Source organism: Agelaius phoeniceus, chromosome 7 (genome assembly GCF_051311805.1).
Source record: "Agelaius phoeniceus isolate bAgePho1 chromosome 7, bAgePho1.hap1, whole genome shotgun sequence".
NCBI lineage: Eukaryota > Metazoa > Chordata > Aves > Passeriformes > Icteridae > Agelaius > Agelaius phoeniceus.
In genome coordinates, this window is record NC_135271.1 from 38434735 (window position 1) to 38454741 (window position 20007).

At 46.0% G+C, this 20007-nt stretch overlaps 2 protein-coding genes across 6 annotated transcripts in view; both read left to right on the top strand.

The window, feature by feature from the left end:
- Positions 1-11163, top strand: part of MRAS (muscle RAS oncogene homolog) — a 38478-nt gene extending 27315 nt beyond the window's left edge. For both annotated transcript variants that reach the window (XM_054636718.2, XM_054636717.2), the window contains exons 3-6: positions 2437-2590; positions 5725-5824; positions 7118-7197; positions 10223-11163. In XM_054636718.2, coding sequence (XP_054492693.1) covers positions 2437-2590; positions 5725-5824; positions 7118-7197; positions 10223-10322 — 434 coding nt within the window. In that variant the 3' untranslated portion in view covers positions 10323-11163. The remainder of the gene's footprint in view (positions 1-2436; positions 2591-5724; positions 5825-7117; positions 7198-10222) is intronic.
- A 143-nt stretch (positions 11164-11306) lies between these two features.
- The window catches only part of TMEM177 (transmembrane protein 177), a 45760-nt gene continuing 37059 nt past the window's right edge, over positions 11307-20007 (top strand). For 3 of the 4 annotated variants that reach the window (XM_077181612.1, XM_077181613.1, XM_077181614.1), the window contains exons 1-2: positions 11307-13531; positions 17477-18100. The gene's annotated coding sequence lies outside the window, so the exon portion shown is untranslated. The remainder of the gene's footprint in view (positions 13532-17476; positions 18101-20007) is intronic. The other variant, XM_077181615.1, reaches the window with a different exon arrangement.

Sequence of the window (20007 nt, forward strand, 5' to 3'; positions counted from 1 at the left end):
CACAATGCTTAACTTTGTATAAATAACCTTAACCTTCACACTGCTGTGTGTCTTTTACTTACACTTTCAAATTGCCATTTTAAATGCTGCCTGGACTTGCTCACCTTTTTATCAATGCTGCAAGTGAATTCCCTTTAAATAGCAGCTGCTGACACAGCAGCTCTGCCTGTGTTTAGTGTGATGGCCAAGATCCAGGCAAGATAGGAGAGTCCCATGCAGTGGGGTATCCCCACAGCCCCTACAGGGCTTGCTCCCTCTCCCAGGGGATGCAGAGCTTGGGAGAGGCAGCAGCTGGGGATGGGTTGATGGGTGCAAAGGCACAGCTGGAGGCTTCTTATGTGTTTCATGAGAAGTTTGCAAATGTGCCAGAGCAAGGGGAAGTCCCTAAGCAAATTACCATGCAGGATACAGCACATCCATCTCCACCTTCCTGCCCACAGCTTGTGCTGGAGCACCTGCCCTGTCTCAGGGGGAGGGAGGGCAGGAGGGCTCGGCTCTCAGTGGGGAGCTCTCCCACTCCCCCACAAGCTGGGTTTGTGTGCTGGCTGTCAGCTCTCAGCCCAGCCCTGACACCGTGTCTAGCTGCTGCAGGAGTCAGATGAGGGCAGCCCAGCCCCTCTGGACAGGTTGGGCAGGTAGGAGAGATCAATTTCCTCTTCTGTCCCATCTCCAGATTCCTGGCCTTATTCCATGGTAGCAATTCTGCCCAGGGCATAGAAATTTACCAGCACATGCAGTCTCTTTGGGTTTTCTATTTCCTTTTTTTTTCTTTTTTTTTCTGTACAGTCCTTAAGAATAGCTGAAATGCCTTTAAGTTGAGACCATTGTTTCCTAGATTTAGAGGGGAAGAGCAGGATAAAAGGCTATGAAGAGGCTCAGGTGACTTTCCAGCAATCTTGGCAAATAAGCCTAAATCTCAGGGTCTTTGCAAGAGCCTGAAAGCTCTTTTTACCTTAAGAGTTCATGAAAGCAGACATTCAACACCAGTTAAGGCAGGAGAACATATGAGGCTGAAGGCTGTAAAGGGCCTGCCAGCACCAAGGATGGTCTCCAGGTCTTCCAGTGTAGCTGTCTCTCCTCCAGACACGCAGGGGAGGTGTGTGGCTGGCTCCTGGGGTGTGCTGTGACATGTAGCGTGTCCACCTGTGCTGATGCAGCAAAATGGTTTTTATCATGGTCCCATCTGGAAACTGGGGCAGCCTGAGCACTTCCCCTACAGGGAACACCTTGCTGGGTCTGTGGCTTGGTTCAGACCAGACAAACCTGTATGAAGCCCTGCTGCTCTGTCAGCAGTATGCTCCTGCCACTGTCTCCATCCACGGCTACCCTGGGCTTTCCCCATCACTTGTGGGAAGCAGATGTTTACACCACGGCTGTACAGCAGAGGCAAAACAGTTTTCCCACCCAACCCAGTTGACTGGGATGTGAAAATGCTTGCAGTCATCATGAAGGTCCCATGTTTGCCTCTGGGGTGCAATGATGCATTAGGACTAGTACTTCTGAGCAGCTGGTGCACTCTGAGTGCACCCCATGTTGGTACTGGCACAGCCTAAACTGATGAACTCCTCTGCAAGTCCAGACAAAATCCTGGCTGTGCGCAAAGCTGGGGCTCAGGAGCTAGCACTGATGTGTGGATGTGGTGTTTACCCAGAAGGCTGGGGTAGCTTGTTCCACAAGTGATGGGACCCCCTGCAAGACAGATCCATGGAGAACCATTGAGTTATGGTTCCATTAAGTTTAATCTAGTGGGGAACAGCATCTGAGTGGCTGTCACAACTGAGATGTTTTAGGGCATTTGAGCATGGATTTATTCACCAAAACGTGATCACTGTATTGGATGTGCAAGGTACTTAAAGCTTTTCCATCTGTTTTAGTTACCTCCTTAGTATCAGCACACCATTTGAGACTAAATATTTAAGGGGAGTTCCCCAAGGCTCACTCTGAAAGGACAAAATTGTCTAGAAATAATATCCAGGTGTTGAGAAAAGGAAAATGCTTGTAGCTTTTACTTTGGGTTGTCTCCCAGCTCTGCTTCACCAAGCATTTTGTAGGTTATCCCTGACATTTAAACTGGCTTTTAGCTAATCTTCCAGTCTTGGGTTTTCTTTTCTGGGAGAGGGGAAAGTTGGGAGGGTTGTGAAATACTTTGAGCTGTATCTTGCCAGAGGAGCAACTCTCCAAGTTCAGTGATCTGTATTTGGTACTGGAAAAGGAAAATTAAATCCAGAGTGTCATCTTCCCCTGCTCCCAACTTAGGCATACAAGGGCAAGTGAGGTCTGGGACAGAAACCCCCATGTCAATCCAACGTGATTTCATCACATCTTTGCAGTCTTTGAGGAAGCCCAGCAGAGGCAGAAAGGCCACAGGACACATAGTGGTGCCAGCAGCTACAGGTCCCTCACAGTAATTAAAAACCTTTGTCTCTTCTGTCCTAGTTCTGGATACTGCAGGCCAAGAGGAGTTCAGTGCAATGCGGGAGCAGTACATGAGGACTGGAGATGGTTTCCTCATCGTCTACTCGGTGACAGACAAGGCCAGCTTCGAGCACGTGGACCGGTTCCACCAGCTGATCCTCAGAGTCAAGGACAGGTGGGTGCCACGGGGCTCCCCACCATCCTGGGGGATGGCTGCACGTGTGACCCCAGCTTCTGCCTTCTGCGTGTCCTGAGACAAATCATAAGGTGGCATTTGTGGACCTCATGTGGTGAATAAGAAGGGGTTTACTTCTGATAAGCATGAAGGGCTTTCAGTGTGGAAAGGGTCAGTGGTGTTAAAATGGAGTGAGAATGTGTCGGAAGGGAGAAACTTCTACCCGAGCAGTGTGAGAAAGAGAGATCAGACACCTTTGAAGGTAACCAGCTCAGCTCTGAAGAGAGGGAAGGATGCTCTGTGCACAGTGCAGGTGCTTCAGGATCACCAGCAAGGGTTCAGCAAGCATTTCAACCCTAATTATTTTGTGTGTCCTGGTACCATCTTCCTGTCCCTGGCTTGTGCCAAACACACCTTCGAAGGCCCTGCATTATTTGGGGATGTGAGCAAGTGTCTTGAAGGGGAAAAAACTTGTGCTGGAACTGTATTTGTTACCAGGGGTGTAATGTAGTTAATGCACTGTGCTCTGTAGTGAACAATTACATAGAATAAAACATCTGTTTGTGCCTGGGGAGACAGCAAGTAAGGTCGCCTCTCTCCTCCTTGCATGTGCAGGGCAGAAGGTAGCACTGGGAATTTAATCATGGTAAATAAATGTGTCCTGGCACAGTGAGGGGAAGCTGCTGGTTTATCTACAAGATAACTCCCTCTTCCCATCCTGGTTCAAGAGGCAATGGATCCATTCTCACTGGGTGGGGTGTGAATTAAGCCCTTATATGTCTGCAGCTTTGAATCACTTAGTTCTTCCGTTCATAATGACTTTTAATTATGGAAGTCATCAAGAAAAGTCACCAGAGGGTTTGGGCCTCGTTGCTGGCTTCCTTTCACAGCTCTGAATAACTTCCCCACAGGAAGGGTGGACTCCTATCATGTGAGGTTCACAGCTGACAGCTCTTCCAGTAAGGCATCCAAAGTGTAACCCACAAGAGTGAAAAGTAAAGGAAAATCCACCCTTTGATTTCATTGAAATGAAGAAGAATGTCAGTCCCTCAGTCAGCCTCTCAGATCACAGCAGCCTCAGCACTGCTGGCTTAGCTTGGGGCAAAGTAAATCTGTTTCTAGAAGCTGAAGGAGACGGGACAGAATTTCCTGTAACCTGCCCCAATCTGATGCTGATTTTATCTAATTTAACTTGGTGAAAATAAGATGTGGCATTCACTGTTTGCTCTGGACTGAAACTTTTGCCCTCCATACACGCTGTGCAGTGCTGCAGCAGCGTGTGAGAGGCAGGAAGTGAAACGGGCTGGCGAGGCTGTTTGTGCTCCCCGCTCAGCGCCGCTCCGAGCGTGAGGAGCGTATTAATGCTTCACCAAAACCTGAGCTGGGGCAGAAAATCACAGCAGTGGGAGCAACGTGAGTAAAAACCCTCCTGCTAAACCCACAGCGAGCTGGGAGCAGAGCATCACCCTGGTTTTCAGTCTGGCAGGCACTTTTGGCAACTTAAAATCCAAAAGAATTGCAGGCTGCTGTGTTAGCAGGGCTGTTCAAAGCCTTCCTCCCATTTTCTTTCCACAACTTTCATTATAGTAAAATTTCCAACTGTAGCAGCTTTGTCCAACTTGCAGTTGTACAGCTTACAATAGGGAACAAAGTCCCCATAGAGTTTTATGCCTGATGTAAACAAGGAAAATGAGATACCATCCAAAAGTAATCCCTTTCTAATCAATGTGCTGCAAGCCACAAAGCAGTCAAATAATTCAGACAAGCAAACATTTTGCTCCAGAAGGATCAGAGTCAAAATATATCAATGCTCAGGTATTAACATTAAATCACAGTCACATTATCAGAATGAATAACTCTAAGACTCATTTAAAATGCAGAGTGCAGTACAGTATTTTTCCAGCCAGAGCAATGGGGCAACATGCCAGAGGGAAGATGGAGCTGTTATCATCTCGATGAAAAATGACCCAGAAACGCTGTTTAAAAATCCAGAGTTACCAGGGAAGTGTTTTATACAGAAATTAGTATGGCCAGCTGCTCCTTACCCCAGTAAAATCAGCTCTGTTACAGCAGAGAACACTGGGATCATTTAGGAGGACTTAAATATAAGACAACAATACTGCAGTAAGTGTCAGTGATCAGAAGGGACCTCCTCCCTCCCAGCAGTGGCCAAGAGGCCCTACAGCAGCTGATTGCTCTGTTTCATTAAGCCAGAGGAGAGAGTGTGGCACTGCCAACACTCCCTCCCATGGCTCCCAACCTTGGTTCTGTTTATCTCTGGAACAGTGGAGCTTTCTGCAGGGGGAGAGGGGGAGAGCCTTGCACAGGACATACTGTGGATAAATGGATCTCTTCTCAGGTGGTAGCTGAAGGCAGGCACTTACATGCTAGGTAGTTAAGGAAATACTGAGTATTATTACAGAGGGAGATGGGTTTGGTATTTTTTTCTGGGATTAGAAAGAGAAGATGGTAGGTTAGCACTGGAAGCTTAACAAATCTCTTTGGTTCCTTCCAGCCTCCTTCCAGCCACCACTGCCAAGCCCAGTTTGTCTTGGGGTAACAGCTGATGGGCTTCTCTTTGCACCCACTCATTTTCTCCACTATTTGATGCCCCTCTAAGCACTAGCTCCCAGAGTCCATCTTTCTGTCCCCCACAGTTGCTCTCAGTAGATGACCAGGAAAGAAATTACTCCAATTCTTCCATCATCCCTCAGTATCTTGCCAAGATATGCAGTCACTGAGATGCCTTAACTAATACAAAAGAGTCCCAGTCTCTTGTCCAAGATCTGTCTTTATGTCTCAGTTGATTTTCTGGCTAATTCTCTAGATCTTTCTTCACCTAGTTGGATCTTCAGGCTTAGTTATCATCAGGCATTGCAGAAATTGTGACAATAAGTTCCTGAAGTCTCTACAAATAACAAGGAATGTGTGCATGAATGCAACTTGTCAAGTAAATTTTTACAATATGAACATATGTATAGCACAGCCTGGGGGTTTCCTTTTTATTTCTTTACACATATGTGGTATGTCTGTAGCTGAATGTTAGATGATGTCAGAATCAAAAAGTGAAATTTATGCTCATAATTTTTGTTGTAGAGTGGTAATAATTGGGTGGTGGTTTTGATGTTTTCCAGGGAGTCTTTTCCAATGATTTTGGTGGCAAACAAAGTTGATCTAATGCACTTACGGAAAATTACAAGAGAACAGGGGAGAGAAATGGCAACAAAACATAACGTAAGTTTGCAGGATTATTTAATGGCTTATTTAAAGTCCTATTACAGGCATTCAGAATCGAAAGCTGTGCTCATTAGGAGCTGCATTAAAGCTTACAATGAAACATTTGTAAATACAGTTTTGACTACTACAAAGTAGCAGTTCTGCAGTTTCCTTCCAGTAGGGCCAATTCATCACTGAAACCAGAACCTCTGCTGTGCACCAGGCTGTAGGAGAGGTGTGGCCATCACTGGGACTTCTGTACAAGGTGTCTGAAAGTGCTGAGAAGTGTTCAGGATGAGGGAAGAAAGTGCACCTCCCTGGAGTGAAAAGGCAGAGTCAGGCATTAGGAGGTAAATCCAGGTGCCTGAGCTTGTTAAAGATAATGAAGTTAACAGGGTTGTTAAGCCTATATAAACCTGGCCCACCATCTCAGCTCTGCATTATTCATGCTGTTAGTTTAGCCTGAGAAATTGGTCTTAGATGGGTGTAGATCACATGCTGCTCCACTAATCACCTCGAAATGCCAGCAGCCCTGAATACCCAGAGGGATACAGCAACTCCCTTAGGAGGTGGAACTGAAGGAAAAGTTAAAGGCAAACAAGCCTGAGACCTCTTGGCAGCTTGCTGTGCCTAAAGGACAAGTGTGTGGTGGTTTCTAAGCAGACCTCGATGGGAGTTTGGCAGGGCAGGTTCACTCCCCCTCCCCACGGAATCTGGTTTCTGTCAGAGCCAGGACACCTAAACTGCAGCACAGCATGTTGTATCCATCTGTACACACACGCCTTGGAAAAGGCCATGCATGAAAATACCTTATCAGAGGCAGTTTTATAAATCTGCCAGTGTGCTGGACAAGCACTCTAGGAGGCCCCATCTGGCTGTCAGACTTTGAAGGGGAAGATCATTTTACACTGAAGGGGAATTGCAGTCATGAAATATTCATGCAGTAGTCCCAATAAAATGTGGCAAGCAAGAATTTTTGGCAAGTGCTGGTCTTTCAACAACCTTTGGCTATTTTCATGTCTGTGAGCAGAGCTCAGGGGGAGAGAACATCTGACAACATGAAGTCTGGGATTATTCTCCCCCAAACCCACACCTCAATAGCAGCTGTTTAGCCTGGTGCTTATTCCAGAACTTTTGTAAGCAGTCACTGACCTTGCTGCAAGCGTGAGGGTGTTGATAGCAGTGTCATGGCAACACTTTGTTTACCTGTATTTCTGTGGTATTAGCAGCCCGTTTCTCCAGCCTTCAGGCTTTTCATTTTGAAACTGGTATTATCACTGATCTCTTTCATGATACACTTCTCTCCTCCAGATTCCTTATATAGAAACCAGTGCCAAGGACCCACCTCTGAACGTGGACAAAGCCTTCCATGATCTCGTGAGGGTAATAAGGTAAGCTGCAAACTCCTCCCTTCCTTACTGCCCATGGATGGAATGTGCAGGAGTCATGGCCCAGAGAGTCAGGAGCCAACTTCTGGGGAGCCAGGTTTTCTTGGGGGTGGGATATTTCTGGTGTTTATTAACTTTCTTGTCCTGTATCTGCTTAGGTCTGTTACTAGCCCTTAGCTACCTGTGCAGGACATCAGTACCATGCCCAGTAAGAAGCAGCTGTGGCTGTAATGAAAATTTTTTATTCAATGAACAGTGCAAAACCTACTATAATGGTCAGCTCTAAAAGGCTGGCATTGAAAGCTCTGGACCAGTAATTTGGGTTTTCATAGTTTTGTCCTCTCAGGATCTTGCCTTGCTAGAAGTTAAAAAGGACCGGCAAAAAATTCTACAAAATTCTAATTCTGTAGGTGACTTCTAACATTTTCTGCTCGCTAAATGGAAAAAATTAGGCCATTTTGTATGAGAAACTGCATGACCTAATGGCTAAGCCCCAGGTTTCCTCAGACTGCAGAGGTTTGTTCCCAGTTCTGGCATGAGCTGCCTTTGCTCGTTTTGGCAGACGCGCTCTCCGGGCGAACCCCTGCTCGGGCTGCCAGCAGGGAGGGACTGCCTTCCCAGAGCCCGGCTCCCCTGCAGGAAAAGAGCTGCACACACATCCCAGTATCTCCCTGATAACCTCAGTTCTCTCTGAGAAGATTTGTTTTTCTGGCACTAGTTGTCTGCCAGATTTTCTGGGCCCTCATTTTTCATGTTTTGGGAGGGCACTGAGCTGAAATCATGCTCCTCCCTGCCGCGCAAAGTGCCTCGCCCGGCAATTAAACCACAAGGCACTTATTCACAGCATATCTGTACTTGTGAATATCCTAGCAGAGCCTCAAGCCAGCCTCCATCAAAACCAGATGGTACTGCCCACTCTTCCCACATGTCTCAAAAGCAGAGGGCAGAAAGTCTTTGGAGAACTGAGTTGGAAGTGTCCCAAGCTCTTTCCCAACTGTTCTCTAACTCAGTATTAGCTGGCTGGATATTACTTTTGTGTTGCAGCAAGCTCTTACCACCATCTACTCTGCTCTGCAGGAAAGGAGAACAGCCAAAAAAGATGGAAAGGCTTTGTTTGCTTTCTCCACGTAACACAGCTCCAAGCAGGCTGAAAGGAGTATTGTAATGAGGCATTACTAATTTCAAGCCCTGAAAATGCACTCCATAACCTCAAAAATAAGTGGTACACCTCAGTTTCCTGAGTAGCTACTGTGAAATCCTTGCCAGCCTGTGATGTCAAGGGCACCAGCAATGTTGACAAGAGCTGGAACTCGGGTTAAGTCAGAGAGCAGGAAGATGCTGTGTGATCTGGCTGGTCATTGGCCACAAAGCAGTTTTGCTGGGTTTTTGGACGTTACAAACTGTCCATAGTCAAGGGTAGCATCACCCATCAGGTATTGTTTTTCTGGTTTTCAAGTAAGCTTTTTCAAATAAAATGCAAATTTCAGCTCCTTGATAACTGTCATTGACAAAGTGCTTTGCAAATGAAGTGCTTCCTCAGAGCCCTTGTGAGCTCTCAGGGTGAGGATGCTTGTTCAGGGTTGCACTGTTGGTGCTTCTTGCACTTGGCTGATTCCCAGTTTATTTAGCTTCATGCAAGAAACTGTTGTCTGGAAGTAATCCAGAAAGGAGCAGGGTGATTGAGTCCACTCAATGGATGTTTTAAATTTCCTGTGCCCCTTTTATGCTGCAGCAGTCCACACACAGGAACTGTCACAGCAGAAGCCCTGAGCAGGCCCAGGGTGTGGTTTCTGGATCTCTAAAACAGATCCAGAAGATCTAAAACAGATCCACAGCTTGTGGTCACTTAGTGTTTATCCAGATTTAAAGTATTTTTTTAAATTACATCTTTGTAGTTTTGAGCTTTAAAGTCTTACGTTTTTCACATCTCCAGCCCTCATATTCACCAAGAAAAAGTCTTACTAGTCAAGGCTGAGTTTTTCAGGTAGTTGCAAGAATTTGGAAGCTGAGGCTGTAAGAGAAACACCAGCTAAAGCCATAGTGATTTATGACCCAGTGATGTCTCATCCTGGTCTGGATTACTTGGTATGAACACTTGGTTCAATGCCTGGAATATTACATGACCAAGAGGCTGTTTTTGAACTGTTCAGACTCTCAGGTTTGAATCTATGGAAGCTGCTGGTGTCTGTATGTTTTATCTTGCACTAAAATCTGCATCTACAGGCTGCCTGTCAGGTGTTTGAGCTACAGAGCCTTCACTGGATTTGCACTGCTGGGCTGGCAGAGTAGCTGCTGCAGCTGGGTGCAGCTGCAAACAGGCATTTGGGCAGCACCTCACCTTACTGGACAGGGAGAAGCCCTGAACAGAATGCTTCAGAGGCTGCTCACAGCTCCAGGGCACACTGCTGGAGGGCTCTCAGCTGTGTGTTCCTGGTGGCTGTGACTTCAGACAGCCAGGGACATCTTTCTGGGGTCAGCTCATTCTCTGTGCACCAGTGCTCTTCACAACATCAGAGGAAGCCAGAGTCCCTTCAGCAGCAAACTCAGTTTATTTTTTAGCTCCCCTCCATCACCAAGTCTGCATCCGTGCAGCTGGCTAAGGGCAATGCCAGCTGAATGGCAGAAGAATGTATTTCTCTGTGCTCTCTGTATCTCTCTCATCCTCTTCCCTACTGAGTGTCAGCAGCGTAATGGATGACATTGCATCACTTGGAGCATCCCTGTTTCCCTGAGGAGCCCCCATGGCAGGGGAAGGAGGCAGCAGTGCACCATGGGCAGCTGGAGGCATAGTGCCCTGGCAGGACATACATCCCTGCCATTATCCTTAATGGCTTCTTTCCTCTTTCCTGAAGAATTCAGGCCAGGCCCAGCAGTGTGGCATGAAAAGCCATGCAGTGCTGGAAGGGTATATGGAGAAATGTATGCAAATATGCACACCAAGATACTGCTCTACAGGCTGCCCAGGGCTCTGGATCCAGCCCAGCCTTATGTCTCACCTGCCTGCTTTCTTCTCTGTCTCCCAAAACAGGCAACAGATCCCAGAGAAAAGCCAGAAGAAGAAGAAAAAGACCAAATGGCGAGGGGACAGAGCCACGGGCTCCCACAAACTCCAGTGTGTGATTTTGTGACAGGACACCTTGGGAGTGCCTTGGATGCCTCCCTCCTCCCCTCCTGACCCCCCAGCAGCCCGGGTGAGGAGCTGCAGCCCGATGCTGATGCCCACAGGGCCCCGAGGCCCCCGGGCTCCTACGGCGGCTCAGACCCAGAGCGGGCGGCTCAAAGGGTCCGGACCCTGGAGAGGGGCTGCACGTCAGGGCCAGCGTGGGAACTGTGTCAATGGGAGGCAGAAGGGATCAGCAGGACCTCAACTCTCAAACATCCCCAGCACCTTCCAGGGGCCTCCATGATGTTTATAAAAACAAAACAAAAAAAAACAAGGCAGAAGTTAAAAAAAAGTGTTGGTTTGATCTGCAAACATTTCTCTTTGTGACCCATTTCTGAACAGCCTTGAATAGACCCCCTGTTTGGTACAGTTGTCTGTGTTTGTGGGGGAAGGGAAAGGGTTTTTCTTTCTCTTAAGTTTTTTTTTGTCCTCTTCTTCTTTTTTGTTGTTTGCTCAGCAAGTGCTGGGTTGCAAAGAAACAACGGCCAGGCTTAGATTTTTTGCACTGGACTCTCTCTTGGGCAGCAGTGCCAAAACACAGCTTCATATGAAAGTGCATAGATTTGGAGGAAGAAAATTAATTCCAGCTGCTCTGGGTGCTCCAGACATTGTGTCAGACTCTGGAGGGTTGCCAGCTCACAGACCATAAACTCCAGTTTAGGAAAGGAGGTTTGGGCTTGGATTATATATTTTTTTCTTACCCTTTGTCAAGAGGTTTTGTTTCTGTTTTGTAACTCTGGACATGTCAAACTTAAGGCATTTTGTTAACCTTAAAGTATTTAAATTAAAGTAATTTACAAATGGAAGGGTATTTCATTTTTGGGGGAGGGGGGTGGAGGGGAAGGGAGAAAGGAAGTAAAATCTGAACTGAATTTGTTATTTGGGTGTTGAATTTCTCCCTCATAAATGCATGTAAAGTGGTGTGATCTAAATCACTCTATTATTCCTTAACCTTTCCCTGCAAAGCCACTCGTGGGTAGATTAATTGTTTTGCTTTTCCCAGGCTCATCTCACACACACAGGAAACAAAATCTGTTTATGGAGTTTGGCTCAATGTTTCTTCTTCTCCCTCCTTCGCCAAGTTGGTGACTTGAAAGGAAGAGGTGTTTTTAAAATGATTCAAGTGGGATGGGTCTCTTCATAAGCTGACTGTAACTAAAATGTCTCCCTGAAAACAGCAAGGACTAAATATGCCTTATGAAAAGACAAGGCAAAAACCCTGCAAGCATTCAAACTGCCATCTGTAGCACCAGAAATATGGCTGTGCACATCCTGGAGGGGCCACGTGTTCTTTCACACCTTTCCTGGCAGGAAGAACTGCAGTAGCAAATTTGTCTTTAATGGTATGTCATGTGCTGGATTGAATCCATTGGCTCCATTCACATGGTCACCAAATCTGTTTAAAAGTAGCAACTTGCTTTTCATCAGCTTGAATCCTATTCAAATATGCTTTGTGGGCATGATTTAAAATATTGGCAGAGTATGAATGCCTGAGATTTATGTGTCTGAGCACAGAAAATCCTGGTATTGGATATTGAAGATATCCATCCAAGATGATGATCATCACAAACTTAGTTGTCCGTACTTGTCTATTTGCCACCAGATTTCATTTCTTGACCCTTTGCCAGGCCACTTTTTAGAAGTGAGTTGGCTGCTGATTATTTTTCAGGTGAATGAGGGTAATGGAAACATGTTCTTAATTTGTCCAGTCTTCATTGCAGCCAGAAGATGGCAAAGGCCAGTGGCTGGCTCAGCAAGCTGCTTGGAGTTATGCTGGCTCTGCTGCCTCTGTCCCCTTTGGTGTGGTGACAGATGCTGGGGATGGATTAAGCAAAGGGATATTGGAAAGAAGTGTCTCTCACAGACTCTTAGGTTGGATGTGGGCCATACACTTCAGTGAAGTAGCAACATGCTGTGTCAGCTGAGATGTGGCTCCCAACCATGGCAGCATTTCTCCCAGTGCTGGCTGAACAGAACTGCAGCAACTGAAGCCATCCACTTCAAATTCTGGTCCTTGAGACTTGCCTCTGCCTTCTGGAAGAAGATCTCCCTGTAGGCATTTCATTTGTTCTGCTTTGAAAACCTCCAGTAAATCAGAAATTGTCTGATGATCTTTGCAACCACCCCATTTCACCATCACCCCTGCAACCACTTCTCTACCAGAATCCCTGTCTAGCCTGACTGCTGGCTTAATAGTTTTAATTATACACTACTAATGCTATGGGATCCCACACAGAAGAAGATTATGGCAATTTCAGGGAACTCTTTTAATGCCCCTTAGAGCCCTTCCACTTAAAAATAACTTGATTTCTGCTGAAACACCTCATCCTTATTATTTTTATCTAAACCCTTGGGAATGCTTGCCTGAAAACAGCATGTGTGTCTCTTGAGTCACATCTGCTGCGTACTCAGCACTGCATGTGAGAAATTATCTGCTTTTTCTAAAGCTTCTTAATTGTTTCTTCAATTCCTTTAGCAACTAACAGCTATTGCAGAATAATGGAGAGGAGGAGGAGGGGAAAGGGGCAAATTAACAACAGAATATGGAGTGGTGGCCAGTGGGGAGAGCATGGCTGTTTTCTTCTACATTCATCAACTTGTTTATAGCAAGGAGTGTTTTCCAGCAAGGATTGTATCTCTGACAATTCTAGGGTGCTGAAAATAGCAAGGTGTACAAAGCCTTCTGCCACCTAACCCACCCTGTCATATTCAGGGCTGCTGGGAAATGGAGAGCACAGCACCTACAAACCTGGTAGGGAGACACCAGTTGGTGACACAACAACTGCTGCTGTAGGTGGCTTATATTTTTCTATGGAGCATCCAATGGATAGGGACATTTTTGTTGTGGTCAGGGGCAGTCTGGAGAAGGATCCTGTAAGGGCACACATGGGGCTCATTGCCAAAGAGCGGATGGTCCAAGTGACCTAACATCATCTGATGTTAGACCTGATCTTGCTTTCAACACACAGTTTCAAACAAAATAAAAAGAGGAGTAAAACCTTACAGATTTATTGGTATTTAATAGCTGAATAACCTCCTTTTTCTATTTTAGACACTGAATAATATTTGTAGAACAACAAACCAAAAGTATTAAGCCACCTAAGTTTTGGCTTTGCAAAGGTGTCATCACCTCCCTGACCTGGGATCCCATAGCATCTGTACCACTGCCATCAGGTAAATCATGTTGCTGTTTCCTCTCTCTGGTCCTGCCTATAAGGCAGCCACTGGCTTTGTTTTCTTACCAACTTCTGAGGTGCAGGACATTTATTGTACCAAGCCAAGCCTGTTTGTTGACCTCATGTCTCTCAAAAGGGGGATAGGAAGGAAGAAAAGGAGAAGTACCTGGTTGAAATAAATACACATTCCTTTGGCATGAGCAGAGTTTAATTGTCCCTCTCTGCCTGCCAACTCTAAATGGCACAAAAGCCTGATAGCAGCAAAACCAAACACCACCACCCCACAGCTGAGGAGGCCTGCAGGTGGTGGCCACCTACAAACCTGCTGTCTTGGCTGCCTCAGCCAAGGCCAGGGCTGTCACTGGCAAAGCTGCTCTGTCATAGCCTGGGTACATATAAATAAACCATGTTCAGATGATGGTGCTCAGCAGCAAAACACTGGAGATGGTGAGCAAGAGAAGCAAGTATTTAACAAGGGGCTGAAATTGCTTGGTTTGGATCAGATGTTTCAGTTTAACAAGAGGCCATTGCCATTTCTTGCTCGGTTCCTTAATCTGCAATAATTAATTTGGCCGGCTCTTTTAGCTTACAGCTGTACTAGAATTTGCAAAGTAGGACAGGCTGAGGGGTTTAGACATACATGGTGTGTCTTGTCTGGAGAGGAAATGAGCATTATTGGGCACAGAGAGGACAGCATTGTAATGCCGGGTCAGATTTTTTTGTTTTAGCTTGTTTCCATCCTCAGGCCAAAATGGACTGCCCAGTGATTTATTCAGCTCCAGTGATTTCAAGGGATGGTCCCTAAATGCTGCTGAAGTGCTTGGGAAGAAGGTGATCCTCCTGAAAGCTCTGCTAAGAGTAGAATATAATGGGGAACACAGAAGATATTTTAAGAGACACAACTTACAGTCTACTCCAGATATCAGAGTTCAGATATTTATTAAAGAGGGAGACAGAGGGCTTGAGAGAAGTTTGGCATTAGGGAAATAGCCAAGGCCTTTGACAACTGCCACATCAACCTGTGTACCTTGGAATGGACAGAAGAGCTTTGTGTCTGGAAATCTGCTCTCTGTGAGCTGGGTTCAGTGCCAGCCTACTCTATCTGCTGCAGGCTGGGCAGGAAGGAGGAGCTTTAGTGCATTTATTAAGAACTGCATTAAAGTGCACAGCAAACATGACAGTGAAAAGGAGAGGAAGGATGCTGTGGCATGGGAAGTGTTGCTGTTCTTGGTCACTGCTCCCTGTGCTGGGAGGTCTCCAGCAGTCACACAGGCTAAATTGAGTATTCTGCATTTATGCATTTAATGCCATCTGAAGGTGCCTGGGCTATCCAGGGCATTTACCTGTGAGTTTCAGCTATAACACAAGACCTATGGGAAACCTGGGCCCTTCTGGAGCAGCAGCCACCAGCCAGGCAAGGATTCACCTGAGCATCACAAATGGCTCCACATGTGTACCTTGGGCAGCCAGTAGGTGCTCTGAGAATCCTCTTCTATTTCACAGCAGTGCTCTGAGAGAAGTCAGTGGATATTTCAAGAGTCTCTGGATATCCTAGTACTTCTCCTGCAAAGTGATGTCACCTGTGTTTTAGGTGACAATGCATCTAGACAAAGTCTGAAGTAGAGGTCACCAATTTTGTGAAATGTATGAATTGTATTTTGTAGCCTAGGCGATCTCATGAGTATCAGTTGCACAATTAGGCTGTAAATAATTCGATATTTGGCTATCAGGGATTCCATCAATATTATGCAGGCCTTTTGCTTCCTTTTCTCTTGCATGCAAGGGAAAGAAATATTTCACAGATGATCTCACAGATGGTTTCTGGGATGACACAGGACTTGCTTGCAGCAGGAGATAAGGGAGAGTGATGCCTGCATGTGCTGGATCCCATGATAGGGAGGCACAAGGTGTTAGAGCAGAGAGGTAGGCTCTGTTCTCAGGGAGTTTCCCACCACTGTGGTAAATCACTGCTGCTTCTCTCCAGCTCCAAGAAGTCACTCATGAGTGGCCAGCAGGTCAGGGAGGTCAAGACTTCCTGAGGCAGGAGAAACATGTAGGCACTGTGTCCCTGCTGTGCCAAAGGGAGGCACCAGGGAAGGAAGGCTCACACCCAGCAGTGGGACCTGCCAGGGGTTACTGCTAATGACAGGAGGGGGATGTTTAGCAGTACTGAGTGCAGAGAGACAGCCAAAATCCCCTAATCCTTGCAGTTTTGGGACAGCTTTTTAATTCTTTTGAATTTGGGGATCCCTTTGCCAAATCCTGGGGGATCAGCAACATCATGCCAAGCCAAACACAGCAGCGTGACTTGCCACAAACATTAGTGCTCCTCTGGTTTCCATCCCTCCTCCCAGGTCTCTCTCATGCAGACCAGGACATGTACAACATTGTCTGAGAGCTCGCACTGGGCATGTGGTCAGATCCAGGAGCCCAAGAGAGGGACTCAGGCAACATCCTGGATTTGGTCAATAAGAGAGCAGGGGTAAGAGGTGAAGGAAGGAGCTTTGTGAAACAGGACCCTGTTCTGTAAAGCCAAATCTTCTGCAAATCTGGGCAAGAGACATTGTACAGCTTGTGATTAAGACAATCTCTGCTGAGAAGTCAGCCCAGCTGAACGAGTCACGAGCTGCTCCTTGGGCTGCCACACACAGAGGGGGTTATCATGTGGCTGCTGTGACAGCAGCTCCTCTCACTACAGAAGTCAGGCCCAGCCAGCCCAGACCCAGGCAGATACTGGGCATGCCTCTTTGCAGCTCAATAGCCCATGTCCCCAGAAAGCAGGGAGCTCTTTTCTGCCAGCTCCATAGTAAGAGCTGTGTTTCAAACAGTCCCTGGGATGGAGCCGACAGCAAGCAGGAAATTCGAAGTTAAGGCTGATGCTCCGGGCTTTGCTCACACAATTGTTGAGGTTGAACAAAGCACAATGATGTGAGCTGGGGACAGGGTGCTACTCACCCTCCCCTGGGAGCTTCCTGCCTTGCCTCGTCTCATCCCAGTCTCCAAACTTTCATGAAAGCTTGTGCTGGTTTCTGGCATTGAGTTTCCCACAGAGCTGGTCACAAAGATTTGTTCCCATGGTTTCCTTGCTTGGCTTGGTGAAGTCTCTTTGTCTCCCCCAGCACCCTTTGGGCAGCAGGGTAAGAGTAGTGCTGGGGGTGTCTGGGCAGCCTTTGGCAGAAGGTGCTTTGTGGGGAAGAGGAGGTTCAGCAGGAGACAGGGAAAGCAAAGCAGTCACATCATCAGCATAAAACACTTAAAGGCAAAGGTGGCACTCAGCTAGGTTTTTGTTGGTTTTACTTTAGCACATAAAAATTGTTCTGGGAAAATTCATGTGACACCTGCTACGATAAAAGAATAGAGAATAGAGAACTAGAATAGAACTAATGAAAGAAGTAGAGAACTAATGATTTTTCACTTCAGGATCTTAAAGCATTCAAGAAAAAATCCAACCTCTTGCAGTCAGGACTCTTAGAAGCAGCAGATCCTGTTCCATAGGCTGAAGAAACAAGAGCACAGACATCTGAAATGTAGACAAAGAACAGGGGCTAGTGAGATGCCCAAACATCAAACACTGCTGGGACTTGTGACCAGTTTGCTTCAAGCTGTAAAACTATAATTAACATAGACTTAGCTGAAGATAAATATTAAATGCAAAAAAGAAGAGGTCTAAGGCCAGCTATCTCAAGAGCTTCAGCCCCTGATAAAATCTGTAAATACCTACTAGATGTAGGCTGCTTTCATAAGTGGCATTTTCTCAGTATTATCAAATGATTTTTCCCCCTAAGCAATCTATTTCCTCCCTAATTTAGGATTCATCTTATCACATCATAGAGATAAACTAAAAATAGAAAAGGTCACAAGTTCTACTTTATTTAGGGGGAAAAAAATACCCTTTGTAAAATGCCTTTGGACTTATTTACATTACTGCTTTTGTTTTTCTTAGAGAACAAAAGCTTGACTCCTGCTTGTCCCATGGAGCCCTCAATACCAGTGACTGGATCAGGGACGGGCTGCCTGAGGAAATCAAACCTCTGAGCACCACCTGGAAGCTGTGTGAGCCCACAGATAAGTTGCTGGTTTAGGTTTCCAAGGGTTGGAGGCTACTGCTTAATTTTAAAATGACAGGTCCTGTGGTAATGTTCTCCTAAGACAACAACAAAGAAATGGCACCTCCTAATGCCAGTGACTGTCCCTCCCAGCAACCAGAGGGCCACCAGACCTGGCCATGTAAATAATGGCACTGATGTCTGTGTGGAAAAAAAGACCTCTGCTTCTTGAGACAGGAGTTAGCACCAGCCTGACCAATGCTCCAGGCTGCTGCCTATTTGTTTATGTTTTATTGCCAACTAATGCCAAACTCCAGGCTTAGTCAGGTCTACCAATACTCCATGTTGGATTTCCTCTTACTGTGACTAGTATGGGACTTGTAGCACTGAAAATTCACTGGAAAGTCAGTCTAGGCACAGCACAACATTTTGTTACTGCCCAGCTGCCTCTTGTCTGCAACAGCCTTTTACCACAGGCTCTGAAAAGGTGGGACAGAGCTGCTGCTGCTCCCTGGAGAGAGGTAAGTGCCTTGAATTTGATTGTGTGGGCATGGGCCTGTGTCTGCTGCATGCCTCTATCATTAAGGGGATCTTAGCATCTCTTTAGGGCAAATTGGCTTTACAAGAAATGAATTATCTGCATTGACCAGCTGAGGGCAGGAACAATTTGTCTATGTTTTCAGGTGGTATCAGAATTAAGTGGTGGCTTATATATAGATTAAGCCTCAGGAGAGCATCTGTGATGAGAGATGACCTTACCTGCCAGGTGGACTGGCCTTGTCCCAGCCCAGGCTCTGTCAGTCACCTGCTCCTTGCAAAAATGTTCAGCAGCAAACACACACACAGGGTGGGTGGCACCTGGCATGAGCAGTGAAGTCAATGCAGCCCAGGACCCCTTCATGTGTGTGCAGTGCATGTGCTGGCAGCAGGAGTGCTCAGCACCACTGGGCATGCACTGGGTCCTTAGTAAGGGCACATTAAGCTTTTCCAGATGAGTCCTGCCTCCCTCTCTTGCCTGTTGGTGCAGAAAATAACCCAAAGAACAACTAAACAGCAGACAAAGAAAGCTTCCCTAACATCTTAGTCTTTGTGTCCCTTGTCAGTGAGGGCTGGGAGTAAAACTGTCCCAGACACAATGGTTAAAAAAATGCTGAAGGGGGAGAGTGTAACAGAGAAACTACAATGTGCACTTGTGCTGGTGGCGGATGTTTTTTATTACTGTTATTGGCTATTCAAACACTTACCCAAAAAAAGAAAAGGAGAAGTGGAGACAGCAGCCTCAAATCAAACAGATTTCAAACACTTCACAAACTTTTTCAAAATATATTAATCTTCCAAGTACTCTTTAGCCTGTTAGTTAGATTTAAATAATCATGACCTAGTACTTACTAAATAACTACAATCTTTTGAGAGTTCATATTTATAGTCCAGATCCCTGCAAAACAAAGGGCAGAAAGAAATCCCATTTGGATGTGAATATTTAATGCAGCATTTGGAAAGCTGCTGCACTGACACTAATTTGAGCAGATAATCAAATAAGTATTAAAACAAACAATTGTGCAGACATATAATTAGAACAGGAAAAGGTTCTAAGTTAAGCCAATAGAAAATGGTTTATAAAGCCCATTTGATCACAGCCTTTCAAACAGAACTGGAACAAAACACCAAGGCTGTTACTTTATATAATTTGGGATTATAGATCAGTGGAGGTACCAGCAGTGGCTGGAATGTAAATACAGGATGGATGCTGGGTCTGTTCCTCAGGGACGCATTTCAGAGCCTGCAAATGTTAACTGGACCCTTTCTGTTATGTCAAACAGGCTTTGGGTCAGGATCCATCACCCTCTGATGAGGGAGTCCCACAATTCCTTTATTTGGCAGCTTGCAGGAGAAGCAGAAGTAAAACATATTGCAAAAGCCAGGCTCCAACAGGAGTTCTGTTCAATTATGTCTTAACATTAAACTGTAGCTAATGTGCTTTTACCAGATGTCCCGATGAAATACTATTACAAGCTGGTGCATTGCATTAATTAAAGTGAAATTTCATAATGAATTCTTTTTTCAAGGCAGCAGGGATGAATTGATGACCTACATAACCTCCCTTTGCTTTCCAAACTAATGAAATGAATCCCCCTGGTTGTGGCAGGGGAGCGGAGCAAGCTGTGCTTTGCATCCCAGCTACACACTGCGACAGGAAAAAATCTGGGCACTCTCCACAGAGATTATGGCTTGCCTTTCATTGTGTCTAGCAACAAGAGGGAACTTTCAGAGGCAGGAGGACTCTCCATTAAGGCACCTTGCATAACGGGAGGCTTTTGAAAGCTCCATTAAAATTCTTGGACAGTGCCCTCACAGAGAAGCTGGGGGATAAGCTGGCTGACCCTCTACCTTATAAACTGGCACAAATGCACAGACAGTTAAATGCACA